At 42.5% G+C, this 17685-nt stretch overlaps 1 protein-coding gene across 5 annotated transcripts in view; it reads left to right on the top strand.

Moving 5' to 3' along the window:
- The window catches only part of Map3k4 (mitogen-activated protein kinase kinase kinase 4), a 77898-nt gene that overhangs the window by 18283 nt on the left and 41930 nt on the right, over nt 1–17685 (top strand). For 4 of the 5 annotated variants that reach the window (XM_013024578.1, XM_013024575.1, XM_013024577.1 and 1 more), the window contains exons 2-3: nt 370–560; nt 11505–12871. In XM_013024578.1, coding sequence (XP_012880032.1) covers nt 491–560; nt 11505–12871 — 1437 coding nt within the window. In that variant the 5' untranslated portion in view covers nt 370–490. Of the gene's footprint in view, nt 1–369; nt 561–11504; nt 12872–17685 lie in introns of those variants that run through there. The other variant, XM_013024573.1, reaches the window with a different exon arrangement.

Genomic DNA, 17685 nt, shown 5'->3' with positions numbered 1-17685 from the left:
CCCCCCCCGCCACGGGAAGTGCAGTGTCGTTCCCAGGTGAAAACAGTGTTGAGGGGACTCATTTAGAGAGCTTTCACCTAGAGCTCTTTTAAAACTTCAGGTCAGGGCTGGGAGGTAGCTCAGTGGTCGAGTGCTTGCCTTGCACTCATGAGACCCTGGATTCGATCCCTCAGCACCACATAAGCAGAAAAAGTGGCAAGTGGCACTGTGGCTCAAGTGATAGAGCGCTCGCCTTGAGCTGAAGAGCTGAGGGACAGCGCCCAGGTCCAGAGTTCAGGCCCCATCACCTACAAATAAAAAGTTCAGGTCACTTTTATTTGAATTCACCCACTATGCTCCTAATATTTTCTCCATGTCTGGGTTTCATAGGCAGGAGTGCATATTGGGAGAGTCTGTGTGCAAGAATCCTGAATCAGATCCAGAGGACTTTTCTGATGAAACGAATACCGAAAACCTTTACGGCACTTCTCCCCCAAGTACGCCCCGACAGATGAAGCGCATGTCCACCAAGCACCAGAGGAACAGTGTAGGGAGGCCCGCCAGCCGTTGTAATTTGAAAGGTGAGTCTTGTAACTTAAAAAAAATATTATATAAGAAAGCCAGGCAGTTGTAGTATATAATCTGTTTTAAAAATGTGTAGTCTTATTGTATTGTTAACAGAGGAGTTTCATTTCATTAGTCAGGGATTGAGCACCCGTTCCTTTTTTCATTAGCCAGGGATTGAGCACCCGTTCCTTTTTTGGTCTCTGTTAGCCTTTCCTTCACTCTCCCCCAGTTTCCCCTCGCATCCTTGCCCACAAGTTGCATAGTTCACTTTCCACATGGTGTCGGCTAAATAGCATGACTGCATTTGTTCATCCTTCCTCCCTCCCTTTCTGCACTCTCCCTTTGCCCTCCCTAAAAGGACAAAAAAAAACAAAAACAAAAACAAAAAAAACAAAACCCCAAAAGTCAAAACAACTACCACCACCACTGACAACAACAACCAAAAAACCCGTTCTTTTTCCTGGAGTTTGTTAAATGTTTACAGGAGATACACCTTTGGGTTCCTTCCCCAAGGATAGCCTCCTTGAACCTGACTATGTGTGAACCCTTAGAGTTCTGTACACATTATCATGTCCCTGTATTCTTTAGAGCTAGCTTCCACATGGGAGAGGAAGCAGGTGCCGTTTGTCTCTCTGAGCTTGATTTACCTCAATTAGCATGATTTGTTCTTGGTCCGCTCATTTCTCTGCAAATGACAACTCTTATTCTTTCTAGAAAGTGGATGGATAAAATTCTGTTGTGTATTTGCACTGCATTTTTTGATCAATTCATCTATTGTAGGGCATCTGTACTTTTCCATACCTTGACTATTGTCACTAATACAGCAACGCACATGGATGTTCAGGTGTCTTTACTGTGTCCTGACTTGTAAGGTTCTGGGTAGATGCCCAGGAATGGTATGGCTGGATCATAGGGAAAAGCGCTGCTGTTCAGAGTGGTTGTCCTAGCTTACATTCCCATCAATAGTGCAGTAGGGTTCCTTTTTCTCTACATGGTATATCATCTTTAAGGGATGAACTGTTAATTGATCTTTTTTACAGTAAGTTTGGTAATTCTTTTTATTTTAAATTTGATTTTGATATATGATGTTGCTTTTTTTTTGTGGGTCATGGGGCCTGAACTCTGTGTCTGGGCACTGTCCCTCAACTCTTCAGCTCAAGGCTAGCGCTCTACCACTTGAGCTATAGTGCCACTTCCAGCTTTTTTTTTTTTTTGGTTGGTTGTGGGGTTTGAACTCTGAGCCTAAGTGCTGTCCCTCAGCTCTTCAGCTCAAGGTGGCACTCTACCACTTAAGCCACAGCGCCACTTCTGGTTTTCTGGTGGTTTATTTGAGATAAGAGTCTCATGGACTTTCCTGCCCAGGCTGGCTTTGAACCACGATCCTTAGATCTCAGCCTTCTGAGTAGCTAGGATGACAGGTGTGAGCCACTTGTGCCCGGCTTACTTCCAGCTTTTTCTGCTTATATGGTGCTAACGAATTGAACCCAGGGCCTCATACATGCGAGACAAGCACTCTACCACTGAGCCACCTTCCCAGCCCCATATGTTGATTTTAAGTTTTGTTAATTCTTGAGTTGTTGCCATTAGCAAATAAATAAATGAAGATAGAAAAGTTTGTCCTCAGTTATGGCTACCGTCAGTAGGATGAGTCGTTTGAAGATAGGAAAGGGGCCAGATGGCTGATATGGGATAGATTGCTCTCTGTTTTCTCAGTCTCTCAGGCCAAGGCTTCTAGATTTCTGTCTGTCCAGCAATGGTATACTGAGGATGTAGAAAGAGACAAAGCCAAACTCTCCCTGGATCCCTGTGCAGCCTGAGATTCTGCCATCCACTAGTGACCTTTGGTGCTGTTGCTAGTGGTTGGAACTCTTTCCTGCTAAGCAGCACTAGATGGCACCCTGGCACCTTGTCACCATGGATATAACGTGTTTTCAGCTTTACTCTTTATGTGAGATCCTACAGCACAAGTAGCTGCATTAGGCCAAACTTCTGCCTTCTTTTCCTCTTATGTGTGACTGGCATCCCAGGCCACTGAAAACTTAGGGTTTTCAAGTTCCCTGTTAGTGTAGTGCCAAGCCATTTGCTTTGAATCAGATCCCACAGCTTCCTGGAGCCCATTCACTTCTTAGCACACCAGACCTGGACTTCACTTTTACCTCATCTGAGACATTTTACCCTGTTGACCTAAAACTCAGCCTGTCCCTTTCCAAGCCAGCCCTTTCCATACACAGTATACTGTTGATCTCTGGTGGTTGTAGCCTGGTTTGTTCCATCTGCATCTCCATTGGAGCTGTTGCTGAACACAGGGAGAGGCTAGAGAGATGGGTTTTATTGTACTAGTGCTCAGACCCTAGCAGCATAGTGTGGTAGGCAAGAGCATAAGTGTAGTTGCCAGATCTTTGGATTCTGGTCAGATCCCAAAACTCTGGTTAGATCCCAAGATGCTGGTCAGATCCCTGGACTCTGGTCAGATCTCCTCGATTCTGGTCTGGTCCCTGGGTTCTGGTCTGGCCTCCCCTATGTCCTAGATATGCAGCGGTGTGTCTTATTCTCTATATCTACAAAATAACCTGCCTGTTTGGGTTACATATTAACTGTTGTTGTTATAAACTAGTATTTTCTCATACTTAGTACTGTTTCCTTGTCTTAAGTCTTGATGTAAAATTCAATGATTGCCTTGTTTATGTATTCTTATTAATTGGTGGCTCCATTTTCAGGACAGCAAGCCTCCCATTAAGTAAGTGAATGTCTCAAGTTACGTGCCTGGCATGCCGATGTTTCCTGCATGCTTCCTGGACCTCTTCCTAGCCCTTCATTTCTTCACTGTGTGTGCTACTGACACAGTTTTTCTTGTTGCTATTTTCTTACTTAGTTCCCTCCTTTGCTTTTTTCCCTCCCTTGCTTTGCCTTCTCTCTTTGTTGTTTCCTTAGTCCTTTTTTTTTCTCCTTCCTCGGTCCCTCCCTCATTTTGCCTTCGTTCTTTCCATTGAGTCAGAATTTGAGTGGCTCCATACCCCTGTCCTGTTTTAGATGGTGAATGGACCTCATCCTAGTGGGGAGCACAGTGCTTCCAGGCTGCATGCCCTGGCAGGGACAGGGGCGCGGCCCTGAGGCTGCCTTCAGGGGAGGGTATTTAGAAGACTTAGAGAACACATGATGTTTGTACCATGACCTTAAAGCTGAGTCAGAGAGACCACGATTTTACACCAGCATGTGATTCATAACAATATGTTGGGCACTCAGTACTTTGAAAGGCTTTTTAGAATGAATTGCATTGCTCAAATTTATTTTAAAAGCTTTCCATGGAAAAATGAACTGTTACATTATTTCTTTTTCACCGCAATAAGTAAAATCTCTCTGAATCATACTACCGACTTTAGAACTGTGGTCATTGTTGGACTTTACAAACAGTCACTGATAATATTTGCATTATTCTGATTATCTGTTATTGGGTACCAAACTACTGCTTTGGTGTCTGGCACTCTAGGGGAGTGGCTCAGTTCACCGGAGTGCTGGCTTGTCTGGAGCCCCAAGTTGTAGCCCTCAGCCCTCTGCATTTCATATCTACTGTGTTTCAGATGCCCTCATATCTGGACCTTAGTTGATATGGCCAGAATTACTGAGTGCGGGTGGCCACTGTTTTCTTTCCACGTGGCCTTTCATAGGGCTAGTCTGGGCTTTTCACAGCCTCCACTGACTACAGAGTAGTTGGGCTTAAATATGTGGCAGCTGGCTTCCTCAGAGCAGGGGTTTGAAGAAACCATGGAAACTTCTTTTGACCTAACCTCAGAAGTCATGAAGATCACTGTTTTTGTTTGTTTGTTTAATTTTTTTTTTTGATCGGTTGTGTAACTCTGGGCCTGGGTGCTGTCCTTCAGCTCTCCAGCTCAAGGCAAGTACTCTACCACTTGAGCCACAGCGCCAATTCTAGTTTTCTGGTGGTTAATTGGAGCTAAGAATCTCACAGACTTTCCTGCCTAGGCTGGCTTTGAACGAAATCCTCAAACCTCAACCTCCTTAGTAGCTAGGATTACAGGCGTGAGCCACTGGCACCTAGCTCAGATCACTTTTTTTTCCTTCTTCTCTTGGTGGTACTTGGAAAACACAGGGCCTTGAGCTTGAGAGCTTTTCATTCCTTGCATCCTTCTACCTCAGCCTCTAAGTAGCAAGTGCCATCCATCCCATCCTGTTTCTAAGATAGGGTCTCACTTTTGCCTAGGCTGGTCTTGAACAGAGATTCTCTTATCTTTGCTTAGAGAAGCTAGAATTGTAGATTGTGTTTTGTCCTGGCTCCTCCTGGCCTGGGTGCCTGCTCCAGTGCTTCTCAGATAGTGGGCCAGGGGCAGCTGTGACTTCAGGTGTCATTTGTAGACTGCCTGCATGGGACGGACCGAGTAGCTCAGGGAAGATCATGGCTCTGTGTCTGTTAAAGGGCCTCCTTGAGTTTAACTCATCCTGAGAGTCAGCTGACTGTGGACTGGTGCCTCCACACCCTTTCAGCAGCTGGCATGTCGGTGTCATGACCAGTGGGGAGAAGATGCTGCGTCTGTCCTGCATGCAGTGTGGCTGCTGCTGCGAGAGTGACTGACACCAGACGCAGGGTTAGCTTAGGGACAGCTTCCTCCTGAGACATGTGAAGAAGGAGCTTACGTAAAGACGGCTTGGACGTGGATAGTCTGTTCTGTGATTTTTGCAATTTATAAATAAAACATCCGTAGAGTCACTGTTTTATAGTCACTTATCACATTTATTTCAAGGTAGCTCATTTTGTTGAAAATTTTGTTTCTGGGCCACTCTTCCATGCTCCTCTGTTGCTTCTTGCACTTTGAACTTTACGCTTACTTATTACTTACAGAAAGGTACCATACTTTCTTTTTAGTGTTTACAACTCTTAAAATAATTTCCTTAGTTTTATTCTATAACACACATAAATTTAACTTAAAGGTTTATAACTTCATTGATTTCTCTGTAATTTGTCTTTAATACATTCAAGTTCTATTTTTATCTTTAATTTAAGTAGTTGTACAAAGTAAAGTGCATCTCAATTAATATGATTCCTTCTGTCTTTCTTCCCCATCCATACGCTCAAGTTACGTAGTTGTATTTTCACATGTGTCCGTTGAATACAATGATTGTATTTACCCACCCTTCTGAGTTCTATTTCTAACCAAGTAATAATATCAAATATTAGCAAAGATGTAGAGAAGACAGCCTTTGTACAAAGCTGTTGGGAGTGTCACCTACCAGTTCCTGTGGCAGGAGATTTTTTTAAAGGCACCGTGATTGAGACTGGTTGTATCTTTGACCCAGAAAATCCACTTCTGTTGCAAGGTGTTGAAGATCCTATGAAGAGACACAAGAAGTGCTGCAGAATGTGTTATTGTCTGTAATATGCCAGTGGGTCACCGTCAGATAGGAATGGTTACCCCCCACTCTCATTGTGTTTGTCCCTGAATTAGAGGTCTGGGGAAGGGAACTGGGCAGATAGGAGAAGGATGAGGTCAGCACTGCCTACTGTATTTTATTTCTTTGTATTAATAATTTGCCAGTGAGATGAATGCAAAGCTGTATCTTATCCTTTCTTTTTTCACTTTCCTAATATTTTCCCCTGGAAATACTAAAAACCTTGTTTTGTTTTCAAAATACTCACTTTTGTTTTATAAGGCTGTGAAAAATAGGATAAAATGTTACGCTACCCAAGTAGCATGTTCAGTGCTTTACCGTGAGGTAAAGCCGCTGTCTGACGCTTACTGATGGCATTTGCCATGGAAGCTCAGGATTCACTCTGTCTGTTTTTGGCGGTACTGGGGTTTTACCTGTGGCCCTGTGCTTGCCAGACAGGTTCATTAACATTTGAGATCCATCTCCAGCCCTTGATGCCCTTTCTGACTAGTTTGATCCCATTCTTCCCCCCTCCCCCCTCTCCTGTTGGTTGTGGGGCTTGAACTCCAGGCCTGGGTGCTGTCCCTCAGCTCTTCACCTCAAGGCTGGTGTTCTATCACTTGAGCCACAGTGCCACTTCTGATTTTCTGAGTGGTTTATTGGAGATTAGAGTCTCATGGACTTTCGTGCCCAGGCTGGCTTTGAACCTCAATCCTCAGATCTCAACTTCCTAAGTAGCTAGGATTACAGGCGTGAGCCACTGTCATCTGGCTTGATTCCATTCTTGAATGAGTGGCAGAATTGTATTGTGATGTTATGTGAACTTATACTTTAATAGTAATAAGTCATGACCAGATTTGATCAATTAAGATTTGGTAAGTTTTGAAAAGTAAGTCACCAAATACTATTGTTTCTTCTTAAGGTTGATTGAAGAAAAACACAGCCAAACCATTTTATCCTTAAATTTCTGTTTTCTTTCTTTCATCTTGATACTGGAACCTGTGAGGCTTCAGAGAGGTCTCTAGAAGGGAGGAAGCCTTTACCTGGCTTCATGGGTTTGTTGTCATGAGGAAGAATTTTGGGACACATTGAGATATAGAGACCAAGGAAGTTCATCAGTATAAGAAAGCAAAGAAAGGATGGTACACAACCCACACATGGGTATGGACACAGCTGGGAAGTGGGTAGTGTTGTAACATCAGGAGTATTTATAGTAGAAAAATGGGCTAGAGGTTTGGCTTAAGTTGGCCCTAGGGTGGTGCTCCCCTTTGTCCTGGACACCTGATACCTTCAGTGTCTCTTGCTGTTGCACTGTTTTGACCTTGTCAGCTAGGCCCAGTGATATCAAGTCTGGTCACTTTACTAAATTTGGGCCATTGTGACATACTCTGTTTTCCTAGAGCACAACGTTGAAATAAAGAGTAGGCTTCTCAGATGCTCCTTTTAGGTCAGATGTCCTTCCTTAAGACAAATATTTCCCTCTTTGCAAACACTTCTGTCAAAGGAGTCATGTTGCCAAATGTGCCTACCACCTCAGGTTAAGTATCTTTCTTTTAAGACATCCTGGCTCAGTGCCCGTGCATAGTCATCATCTGGGCAGTGGGCGAAGTCAGAGGGAGAGACACGAGGTATGTTTTTTTCATTGTGTGTTGCAGCTTGGTGCGGGAGTGTGAAGCCTAAAGTAAAGAGTCCTGCCTGTGTGCTTTCCTACCTTAATACCCACCGGAACTCCTGCATCCAGCTTCCCACGGTCTGCCCTGCCTCAGGCGCATGGTTTAAGTGGGTTAAATAGGAATCGAAAGATAGCTAACCCAAACCCTTTTGTCTTGTGCATTTGCCTCATAAGCATCTTTTCCAGATGTATTGTAACACTACTCTGGCTGACTTACAAATAGAATTGGTATCTTGACATTATATGAGAGTTGGTTTACGCATATGTATACATGCATGAATCACTCTGTTAGCAGGTATCTCAAGGTGTGTGGGTGTATTTGTATGTGTGTTTTGTTAATGGTAAGATTAGGGGCTGGGAAGGTGGCTCAGTGGTAAAGTGCTTGCCTTGCATGCACGAGGCCCTGGGTTCGATTCCTCAGCACCACATAAACAGAAAAAGCTGGAAGTGGCGCTGTGGCTCAAGTGGTAGAGCACTAGCCTTGAGGTGAAAAGCTGAGGGACAGTGCCCAGACCTGGAGTTCAAGCCCCGTTACCAACAAACAAAGAAAAATAGTAAGATTAGCATTTTGTTTTTTAAGAATATAATTTACTGATATAATATTGAACTGGTAATAATAGTACAAGAAAGATTCAGTCTTTATATCTAGAGAGAATGGATTTAAGTCCATTCTTCAGCTCTGTAGTCCAGGCTCAGCCTTCAGTTGTAGTCTGACAACTTGACCAAGGATGTCTTAGAATAAATAATATCAAAGGGCGTTAACAGTCTGAAGGGGTTTAGAGATCTGTAACTTGAGGTTTTCAAATTCCTGCCAATGTACATATTTCTCAAGATTCTCATTTATGTTCTTAGGCTATCCATACACAGATTCACTGTTCTAACCACACTTTTTTTTTTTATTGCCTTTGAACCCTTTCATACTTTTTTTGGTTTGAAATATACTTTTGTCCTGTTGTTACCCTTGTTTAGGTAGAATCTATTCTTGAAGGCAGTTAACCCGCAAGAATTCATCTTTAGTGGCATCTGGTGTCTTAGCCTTTATGTGTTCGGTCAGTGCAGATTTGTGAGCAACTTTGACAGGTGTAAGGATGAGGGATGACACCATGCTAGGAGTTAGGATCCCTGCTCTTAACATTTACCTCTAATGGTGATACTCTCTCTGGTATGTATTATTGTAGTGTTGTGATGGGTACCACAGCAAGTTCTTACCTCCTGGAAAGGATGGGATGGGATAAAGCTGTGTCTCCCCAAAGGTGCACCTTCTAGTCATGTAGAAAGGTATACATTAGTGGGAATATGAGAACCTCAAGTTATAGATCCCTAGGCCCCTTCAGATTGCTAATGTCCTTTGATATTATTTATTCTAAGGCATCCTTGGTCTAGTGGTCAAACTATAAGTACACATTGTGTACCAGTTTGTCCTTTCTCACTTGACAGCTTGAATAATTTCAGGCAATGCAAGTGTGGAAGAGCATATTATCAGGACTTGATAAAAAATTTACATTTTACACTTACTGTAGGTGTGGATGTGGGAATTTGGTTGATTCTGTTTGAACATGGACTGTATCACTCATCATTGGCTGCTTTCAGTCTAATGATAAACTTTAAAATTTTTTCATGTTCTTCTGATTCTTTAGGAATTAGTGGTGATAGAAGGAAAAACTGTTCCTGCTGTTTGCTTTTATTGTGCTAAGCAAATCACATTTAATTTTTATAGCCATGTGGGAGAACAGGTGTTTATTAATCTTAGGTTGCAATGAGCTAGTTTTGTGGCCTTGTAATTAAAACTCGCAATATAAAACATTTCTGTGTCTTTTACGTCCTTTGCTTTGGATCATTTTTCTTTTCAGAAACTCTTTACACTTGATGTTTTGTGAATTTGTAGGGAGATTTTGGTATGAACAGAAAAACTCAACACAGCTGCCCTCTAGGCATGGGCCTTGGAGTCATTAAGAAGTTTGTCAGTGATGCCAGCGTGTCTCAAGACCAAATGCACACTGCTTGGGGCAGCTTCTGTGCCTGAGCCTCTGATTTCTGCCCAACTCCAATATTCTTCCCAGCTGGTCTTCACTGATAGGTCCCTTATGATTTCATAGAGCTCTAGAGCTGGTCATCAGTTGCTTGGAAGCACTCTGTGTTTACTAACACTGTTAAAAACATATTTTAAAAGTATAGTTACTGCTGAAGCCGACAAGTTTGACTAACCCTCAGTCTAACTACCACTAATGGTAGTAGTGGCTAGTCTGTTTTAACTTGGAATTTCATCACTGTTTAAACGTTAGATATGTGGATTTTCCTTGGCATATTTTTCTCCCCAAACAAGCTTGACTGTTTTGAATTGGGGGCCTTTTTATCCCACCTTGCCCCTTTCTGAGCTTGCTTTTTCCTTACACACACTGTGGATCCAATATTAAATTACTGCTTTTGTGAATAGGCTGAATTTCAAATAATGGTTCAGTACGTACATTTTTATATGTTATGAGGTAAGCAGGCGTAACAAGATTCATGCATATGAAGTACGGCCTGCTGAAATGAGATTGTGTCTGTAGAACAGTGGGGTATAGACATGGACATGTTTATAACTTGTCTTCTGGGGTTTTGAAAGTCATCATAGCTATTCTCAGTGAGTTCTTTGTTTCCTTTTAGGACCTTTAAATCCTAGGGGAATACAAATAAATAATACAAGCAAAGAAATAGCCTTCCACTGTTACTTTTGAATTATAAATTATGTGTAGAGATTCTGTGATCATTATCATTAATATTATGAAGATTATCCTAACCCTTAACAAAATCATTCCTTTTCCCTACCTATTAGGATACAGATACTGTTTACCACAGCATTCTGTTGTTGGTCCTCACTGCGTCTTTTCTGCATCCTTTCCCTGTTATCCTTATCTCATATGTTTACTGTGTGTCTGCTCTTCAACAGTGTCGATGCTATGGTTTCCACACTCAGGTCTCTGGATTTCTTTTCTGAGCCATGACTGCATTTTAGTTATCTACACGGAGCTGTGTGGTTGCCTCGTGGCACCTCACATTCAGAGTTCTGGAAACCATACAGTGCGTATGTCATCTGTGTTTCTTAATAACAAACCATAGTTTGAGTTGATATTCCAAAATATAAAATTCAATGGAGCAAAATTTGGAAATACCTGTCATTTTTGCTTTCCAAATACTGCTATTTAAAGAAGAATCCTTAAAGATTTTAAAACATCACTTAACCAATGAGAGGAATGCCCAGAAAAGGTAAGTGATTTGCTGTTTAAGTTCACATATTTAAGTTCACATAGGTAGGACTGGATGATTTGAGCCCAGCCTTGTGTTAGGTGTCCTCTCATGGTTTTACCCTGGGTAGATAGTGATTGCTTTGGAGATCTGAGTAAATGGTTTGCTAATTGCATTTTCAGTGTAGAAATAAGCAGGTAGTTAGGCTAGTAGTTATAAATATAAATACAATATAGCAAAGAATAAACTTTTAAAAATTAGAGAGAGGCCGGGCGCTGGTGGCTCACGCCTGTAACCCTAGCTACTCAGGAGGCTGAGATCTGAGGATCACAGTTCAAAGCCAGCCCGGGCAGGAGAGACCATGAGACTCCTATCTCCAATAAACCACCAGAAAACCGGAAGTGGCACTGTAGCTCAAGTGGTAGAGCGCTCGCCTTGAGCTGAAGAGCTGAGGGACAGCGCCCAGGCCCAGAGTTCAAGCCCCATGGCCGACAAAAAAAAAAAAATTAGAGAGAAATATTATGTTTATATTTTGAATCTTGGACTCTTCAGCATCTTGTAGTTTTTTTCTGCCATAACAACAGATGAAAATGGAAGTACATGAGAATCAGCTTAATTTAAAATATTGAGTAACTTCATATTTCAGAGTGACATAATATTCTGTTATTTTTTTCAATAGAAAAAATGAATACACCAAATCAGCCTCCCCATAAAGACACTGGAAAAGCAGTGGAGAATGTGGAAGAATACAGCTATAAGCAGGAGAAAAAGATCCGAGCAACTCTTAGAACAACAGAGCGGGATCACAAGAAAAACGTACAGTGCTCATTCATGTTAGACTCAGTGGGTGGGTCTTTGCCAAAAAAGTCAATTCCCGACGTGGATCTTAATAAGCCTTACCTCAGCCTTGGCTGCAGCAATGCTAAGCTTCCAGTCTCTGTGCCCATGCCGATAGCCAGAACTACACGGCAGACTTCCAGGACTGACTGTCCTGCAGATCGTTTAAAGTTTTTTGAAACTTTGCGGCTTTTGCTAAAGCTTACCTCAGTCTCAAAGAAGAAGGACAGGGAGCAAAGAGGACAGGAAAATACGTCTGCTTTCTGGTTTAACAGATCAAATGAACTCATCTGGTTAGAGCTACAGGCTTGGCATGCAGGACGGACCATCAATGACCAGGACCTCTTTTTATATACTGCCCGCCAAGCCATCCCAGATATTATCAACGAAATCCTTACGTTCAAAGTTAATTATGGGAGTGTTGCCTTCATTAGAAATGGAGCAAGTTTCAATGGTACTTCAGTAGAAGGGCAGTGCAGAGCCCCACATGGAGCAAAGAGTGTGGTGGGTTACTCAATGTATCACGAGCATCTCCAACGCCAGAGGGTGTCATTTGAGCAGGTGAAACGGATAATGGAGCTGCTAGAGTACATAGAAGCACTTTATCCATCATTGCAGGCTCTCCAGAAGGACTACGAAAAATATGCTGCAAAAGACTTCCAAGACAGAGTGCAGGCACTCTGCTTGTGGTTAAACATCACGAAGGACCTAAATCAGAAGTTAAGGATTATGGGCACTGTTTTGGGCATCAAGAACTTATCAGACATTGGCTGGCCAGTGTTTGAAATTCCTTCCCCTCGACCATCCAAAGGAAATGAGCCAGAAGATGAGGGTGATGACCCCGAGGGAGAGTTGAAGGAGCTGGATGGCAGTACAGACGAGAGTGAGGAAGACCGAGCCCCTGAGTCCAGGGTTCCAGAACCCAGGCTGTCTGTGGGGAACAGCTTTGATATCCCGCCACAGGAGTTTGGAGCCAGGAAGCTGGAGAGGCTGGAACCTGAGGAGGAATCTGTGGGCTGGGGAGCGGCCGACAGCGGCACCGAAGCAGGCTTCGACAGGCATTGTTTGACTTCTATTTATAGACCCTTTGTAGACAAAGCACTGAAGCAGATGGGGTTAAGAAAGTTAATCCTAAGACTTCACAAGCTGATGGATGGCTCCCTGCAGAGGGCGCGGGTAGCCCTGGTGAAGTGTGATCGCCCAGTGGAGGTAGGTGTCAGTGCCGTCCATGTCCTCATCAGAGCGATGTACGTGGGCTGCGCTGCTATTACGCACTTCCACAGTCCTAGGATTTTTAAGACATAAACAGAAACGATTAAACATTGCTTATTTCTGTAAAGTACTATGATGCATGAATCTGTGAAAATCACATTAAATTCAGTGAATTAAGTTCAAGACCGTGTGTTGTGGGGAAATGTCTAACCATGTAAATAAAGGGTGGTGAATGACAGACTCTGTATAACTAGAGGGAGAATAAAGCCACATCATGGGTGAACACAACTACAAACAAGTCAGTGAAAAAGTGTTTTTTTTTTTTTTTTTAATGAGCATCCAGGATCATGGATATGGTCTTTTCTCTGTATTTTGCTTATTCATTTGTTTGGTGGGCTGGGGTGGAATCCAGGGCCCTGTGTGTGCCAGCAAGTCTGTTCCACTGAGCAACATCTCCAGCTTTTCCTGTTTTTTGAAGTAAGTAGCCAGGCCAGTTTTGGTGACTGGGTTTTAGACAGATGCAACTTGTAGAAAAATGTGAAGAGGATCAAAGGAAAATAGTATACACTATTTGAGTGTTGAGTGTAGATAAACATCTAAGGAAACCCTTGATTGTGTTAAATACATGTTCCTGGTGTGTGGAGATTTTTGCGAGAGGAATGTGTTCCCTAGAGAAAGTTGCTTGAAGCCTTGCCACCTCAGAAGTTTGTCAACTGCTGCAGGCGGTGGGAAAGTGTGGCAAAGTTGTATGGGACATTATTCTTTTTTTTTAAAATTTAATTCTTTTTTTTTCTTCTTTTTTTTGGTCATGGGGCCTGAACTCTGGGCTTGGGCGCTGTCCCTCAGTTTTTCAGCTCAAGGCTAGTGCTCTATCACTTGAGCTACAGCACCACTTTCTGGGATATTATTCTTGAGAGTCCAAAGTAGTATTTTTGCTTTCATGTTCATTTGGCTGCAGCAGAAGTGCACAATTCAGTGAGATCCTACATACCTGTATTAGTTGGCAATTTGAAATTTCTGCAGCCACATACATATTTATACACATATTTGTCATTTAACATTTTGCTACGCAGTATTTTAACTTGGAATGATTTTGATTTTTTTAAATAGAAAATGGACTTTCCCCGCCTTTTAGCGTATGAATCACTGTAATAATATTTTATTATAACGTGGGTCTCAAAAATTAGTATAGCAAACACTAGTTGGCTTATATCCCAAATAGTAATGTAACTTGAATTTTGTGTAGAGTTGTTTACTTCCATCAAGATATTGCCTCAGCTTTTTCCTCAAGGTTGCACTCTACTATTGGAGCCCCACAGCGCCACTTCCGGCTTTTTTCTTATGTGGTGCTGAGGAATCGAGCCTAGGGCCTCAGGCATGCAAGGCAAGCGCTCTACCACTGAGCCACCTTCCCAGCCCTTTTGTGTATATTTTTAATTGTTGGAAATAGTGGAACAACCAATATCACAGGTTGCACATTAATATACTTCCTAATTTGGACTCTTTATGGTTTCTGTGATGATAGTAGTGGATGTAGCTGAAGGATTTTATAGGAAGAAAGAAATACGTTTGTGGCACTTTATCCTTTTCATAGCTGTGTCTTCATATTTTTATTCCTTATTCCTTGTAGCATATGTTTACAAATAACATAATCACCTTTCATTTGTAAACACGCTTTACAAAATAATTATCCTGTAAAATTTTGTTAAATTTCAGAATCTAAAAAATGACAACTAGTGTTGTTAAAAAAAAAATCTCTGGGGGGCTGGGAAGGTGGCTCAGTGGTAGAGCGCTTACCTTGCATACATGAGGCCCTGGGTTCGATTCCTCAGCACCACATAAAAAAAAAACCGGAAGTGGCGCTGTGGCTCAAGTGGTAGAGCGCTAGCTTTGAGCTGAAGAGCTCAAAAAAAAAAATCTGTGGAATTTGTTTAAATAACATCATACATAGGCTTAATGGACTGTCCAAAATTGTGACCGTTTAGTTCCCACGGTTCTCTGAACTGACTCCCAGCACACATTTCTAGTTAGGTGGATAGCCTCTAAATTAATAGGTAGATTAGTTCCCCAAATTCTCTTGTGAGGCACTTGCTAGGGATCTTGAAGATACAGTGTTTCAATTGAAAGAATTTCAGACTATTGAATAACTTATTTAATCTATGTAATTAAATGAAGATGGCCAACTGGACAATGTAAGAGGGAAAAGCAAGCCGTGCTTTCCTCTTTGTGTGGACCCAGGCCCCCTCAGGTCTCCTTTTTGCTTCCCCTTTGTCTTCTGCTCTCTTCCACGGAGCCTCCCGGGAGCTCACAGGCCGGCCCTACTTAGTTCTCTCCCCTTCCTGTAACCCTCACCTGGTGAGCATTGTTAACCTCAGGCGTGAGGGATGACTGTCCCCCTGTGGTCTGGGGAGGGGTCTGCTGCCCTCCAGTGGTCATCTCCCTAGACAGCCCCTGGGCAGTGGCCTCCGACCTTCCTCAGAAGTGAGCCGGAATCAGCTCGGCCTGTGGTTGTTTGTAGGATCTTCCCATAGGTGACTGAGCTACACCTGGCTTGTAGTTCTATTTGGAGATGAGAGTCTCACCATAGGCTCCTCTGCCTGGACTGGCTTCAAACCACTATTCTCAGATGTCAGTCTCTTAGTAGATAGGCATAGAGGTGTGAACTATCAGTGCCCAGCTTCGATACTATACTGACTTTTTGACTTACTACATGTTTATCAAAATTAAAATATTAGCATCAGTAAGAAGTGTAGTTCACTGAACTGTTAATTCCCTCTTGTCCTAGGGTGGAGTTGGGGTATCCATTGCAGTAATGATGGTGTCTGTGCATTTCAACTTGTTTGATGTTTTCTCAGGATGACTGGGGAGGTGGGCCTGTCGCCCTGCCTGTTACCCTTGATTGCTTAGTTAGGGTGTTACCTGCCAGGTTTCTCTTCCCACTTTCCCATTTCCATACTCTTCTTTGCAAGCGAGTCACCAGCGACAGCCCCCAGTGGGAAGGCAGTGAATCTCTGCTCTGGGGCTAGGGGTAGAATGCACAGACATTATTTGAAATTCTGCCTCCCAGGTTGCCCCTGTTTATTTGCTTTGGGTTGTAATGTGGTGCTACTATTTATTTTGTGCCTGCAGGCATTTTGGGGCTCTGTGTCCTTTCACATGCTACTAAAGCCCCTTTTGGGTTGTTTTGCATTTCCAGTGGTGTCTTACTTTTAGGCACCACAGGGTGCTTCGGCCTAGCCCTGTTTCTGTGCTGTTTCAGTCCTAGGACTGGACATGTCTCCAAGGAGCTCTGGTTCCTTCTGGAGCTGGTGCTTGGACCTGAAGAAGTGAGCACTGGCATCTTTGTTGCGGTCGGGATGCCATTGCTTCTAGACTTTCTCTGCGATGGAGTTAGAAATACAGGGATGTCATATAGGCTGTGATTGCTTTACCCCTGCTGTGATGAGCAGGAGATAGTACGCCACCTCTGCCTCTCATCCAGCACCACCACTCCTATTTGTAGCTCTTTTCTCTTACAGTGAGAAGTCTGGCTCCTGTTGCTTGGTTGTTCAATCCTAGCATGCATATAGTTTGAGAACTGCCAGTCTGTGCTAAGCATTCTCTGGGAGGAGTGAGCTGTGAACTCCATGCAGTGTTGAAGTGCACGACTTGTCATTTTTAGCCTTCCTTAGTCTGTTTTCCAAAGTGACTTAGGCCCGCGCCCTCTCCCTTCGTGCCTCTCCAGTACCTTTGGAGTCTGGTGAGGTTCTTCCATCTCAGCCAGTATGCCGTCCAGGACCCCTTCCCCAATGTCCTGGTTGATGTTTAAAAATTTGTACTTTTGTATATAGTTCTTGGGTTTGTCGCAATTTAAAACGTTAAATACCCATGCATTACTTAAGTTAGTGGTCTTTATGGTTATTTTGTGCCCATTTTTTGCTTTCTTCATGAAGTTTATGTATTTGCAGAAGAGGAGAAAGGTATAAATGAATATATTGTGCAGTGTAGAATATAAAATATTGACATTATCTCACTTTGCATATTACCATGCATATCACCTCAAATATTAGGAAGATGTTTTGGTTACTTTCTTGTTTTGAGTTGAATTAACAATGGTCATGTAATTTTTATAAGTTTAATGACCAACGAAATATCTTGTCTTTGGAGTTAAATAGTAATTATGTTATTTTTTGTGTACTATAAGCACAAGACACCTTCAATGTGTGTAGAATGGACAAAACATTACCAATTAATGAGCCTTCCCATGTGTCTTTCTATCTAGTGGTGGTATTAACAGTTTACAAACAAAACTGTTTAGAGAGAAGAGATAACAGTCTCCAAAATCACAGTGCTATAGATTGTTAGAGGGGTTCAGTCCCAGGATTCTGAGCAATTCGACTTTGTAATATGTTAATGGTTTCCAAGCGTCTCTGCATATCTGGATTTCCCTGAGACCTTGCAAGGTTTACATTTTTCGACTGATTTTTTTTTCCACTGGTTCATCTGTGTTATTTCTAATTCCTTTTGATGGTCCAACAATATTCCTCTGTCTGGCTGTCCAACATTTTATTTAGTTATGCATTCACAGATAAATTATTTAAAAAATTGTACAGTATTTTATTTTATTTTTTGGGGGTCTGTGTATTTAGCATAAGCTTTTATTTTGTTTTATTGTGAAAATACCATACAGAGGAGTTACAATTACATGGGCAAGATAATGAGTACACTTCTTTTTTTTTTTTTTTTGGGTCCGGTTGTGGGGCCTGAACTCTGGGCCTGGGCGCTGTCCCTCAGCTCTTTCAACTCAAGGCTAGCGCTCTACCACTTGAGCC

Source organism: Dipodomys ordii, unplaced genomic scaffold (assembly GCF_000151885.1).
Source record: "Dipodomys ordii isolate 6190 unplaced genomic scaffold, Dord_2.0 Scaffold77, whole genome shotgun sequence".
In the NCBI taxonomy this organism is placed as follows: Eukaryota; Metazoa; Chordata; class Mammalia; order Rodentia; family Heteromyidae; genus Dipodomys; species Dipodomys ordii.
The sequence above is the reverse complement of the archived record's forward strand: the minus strand, read 5'-3'. Positions and strand labels throughout refer to the sequence as shown.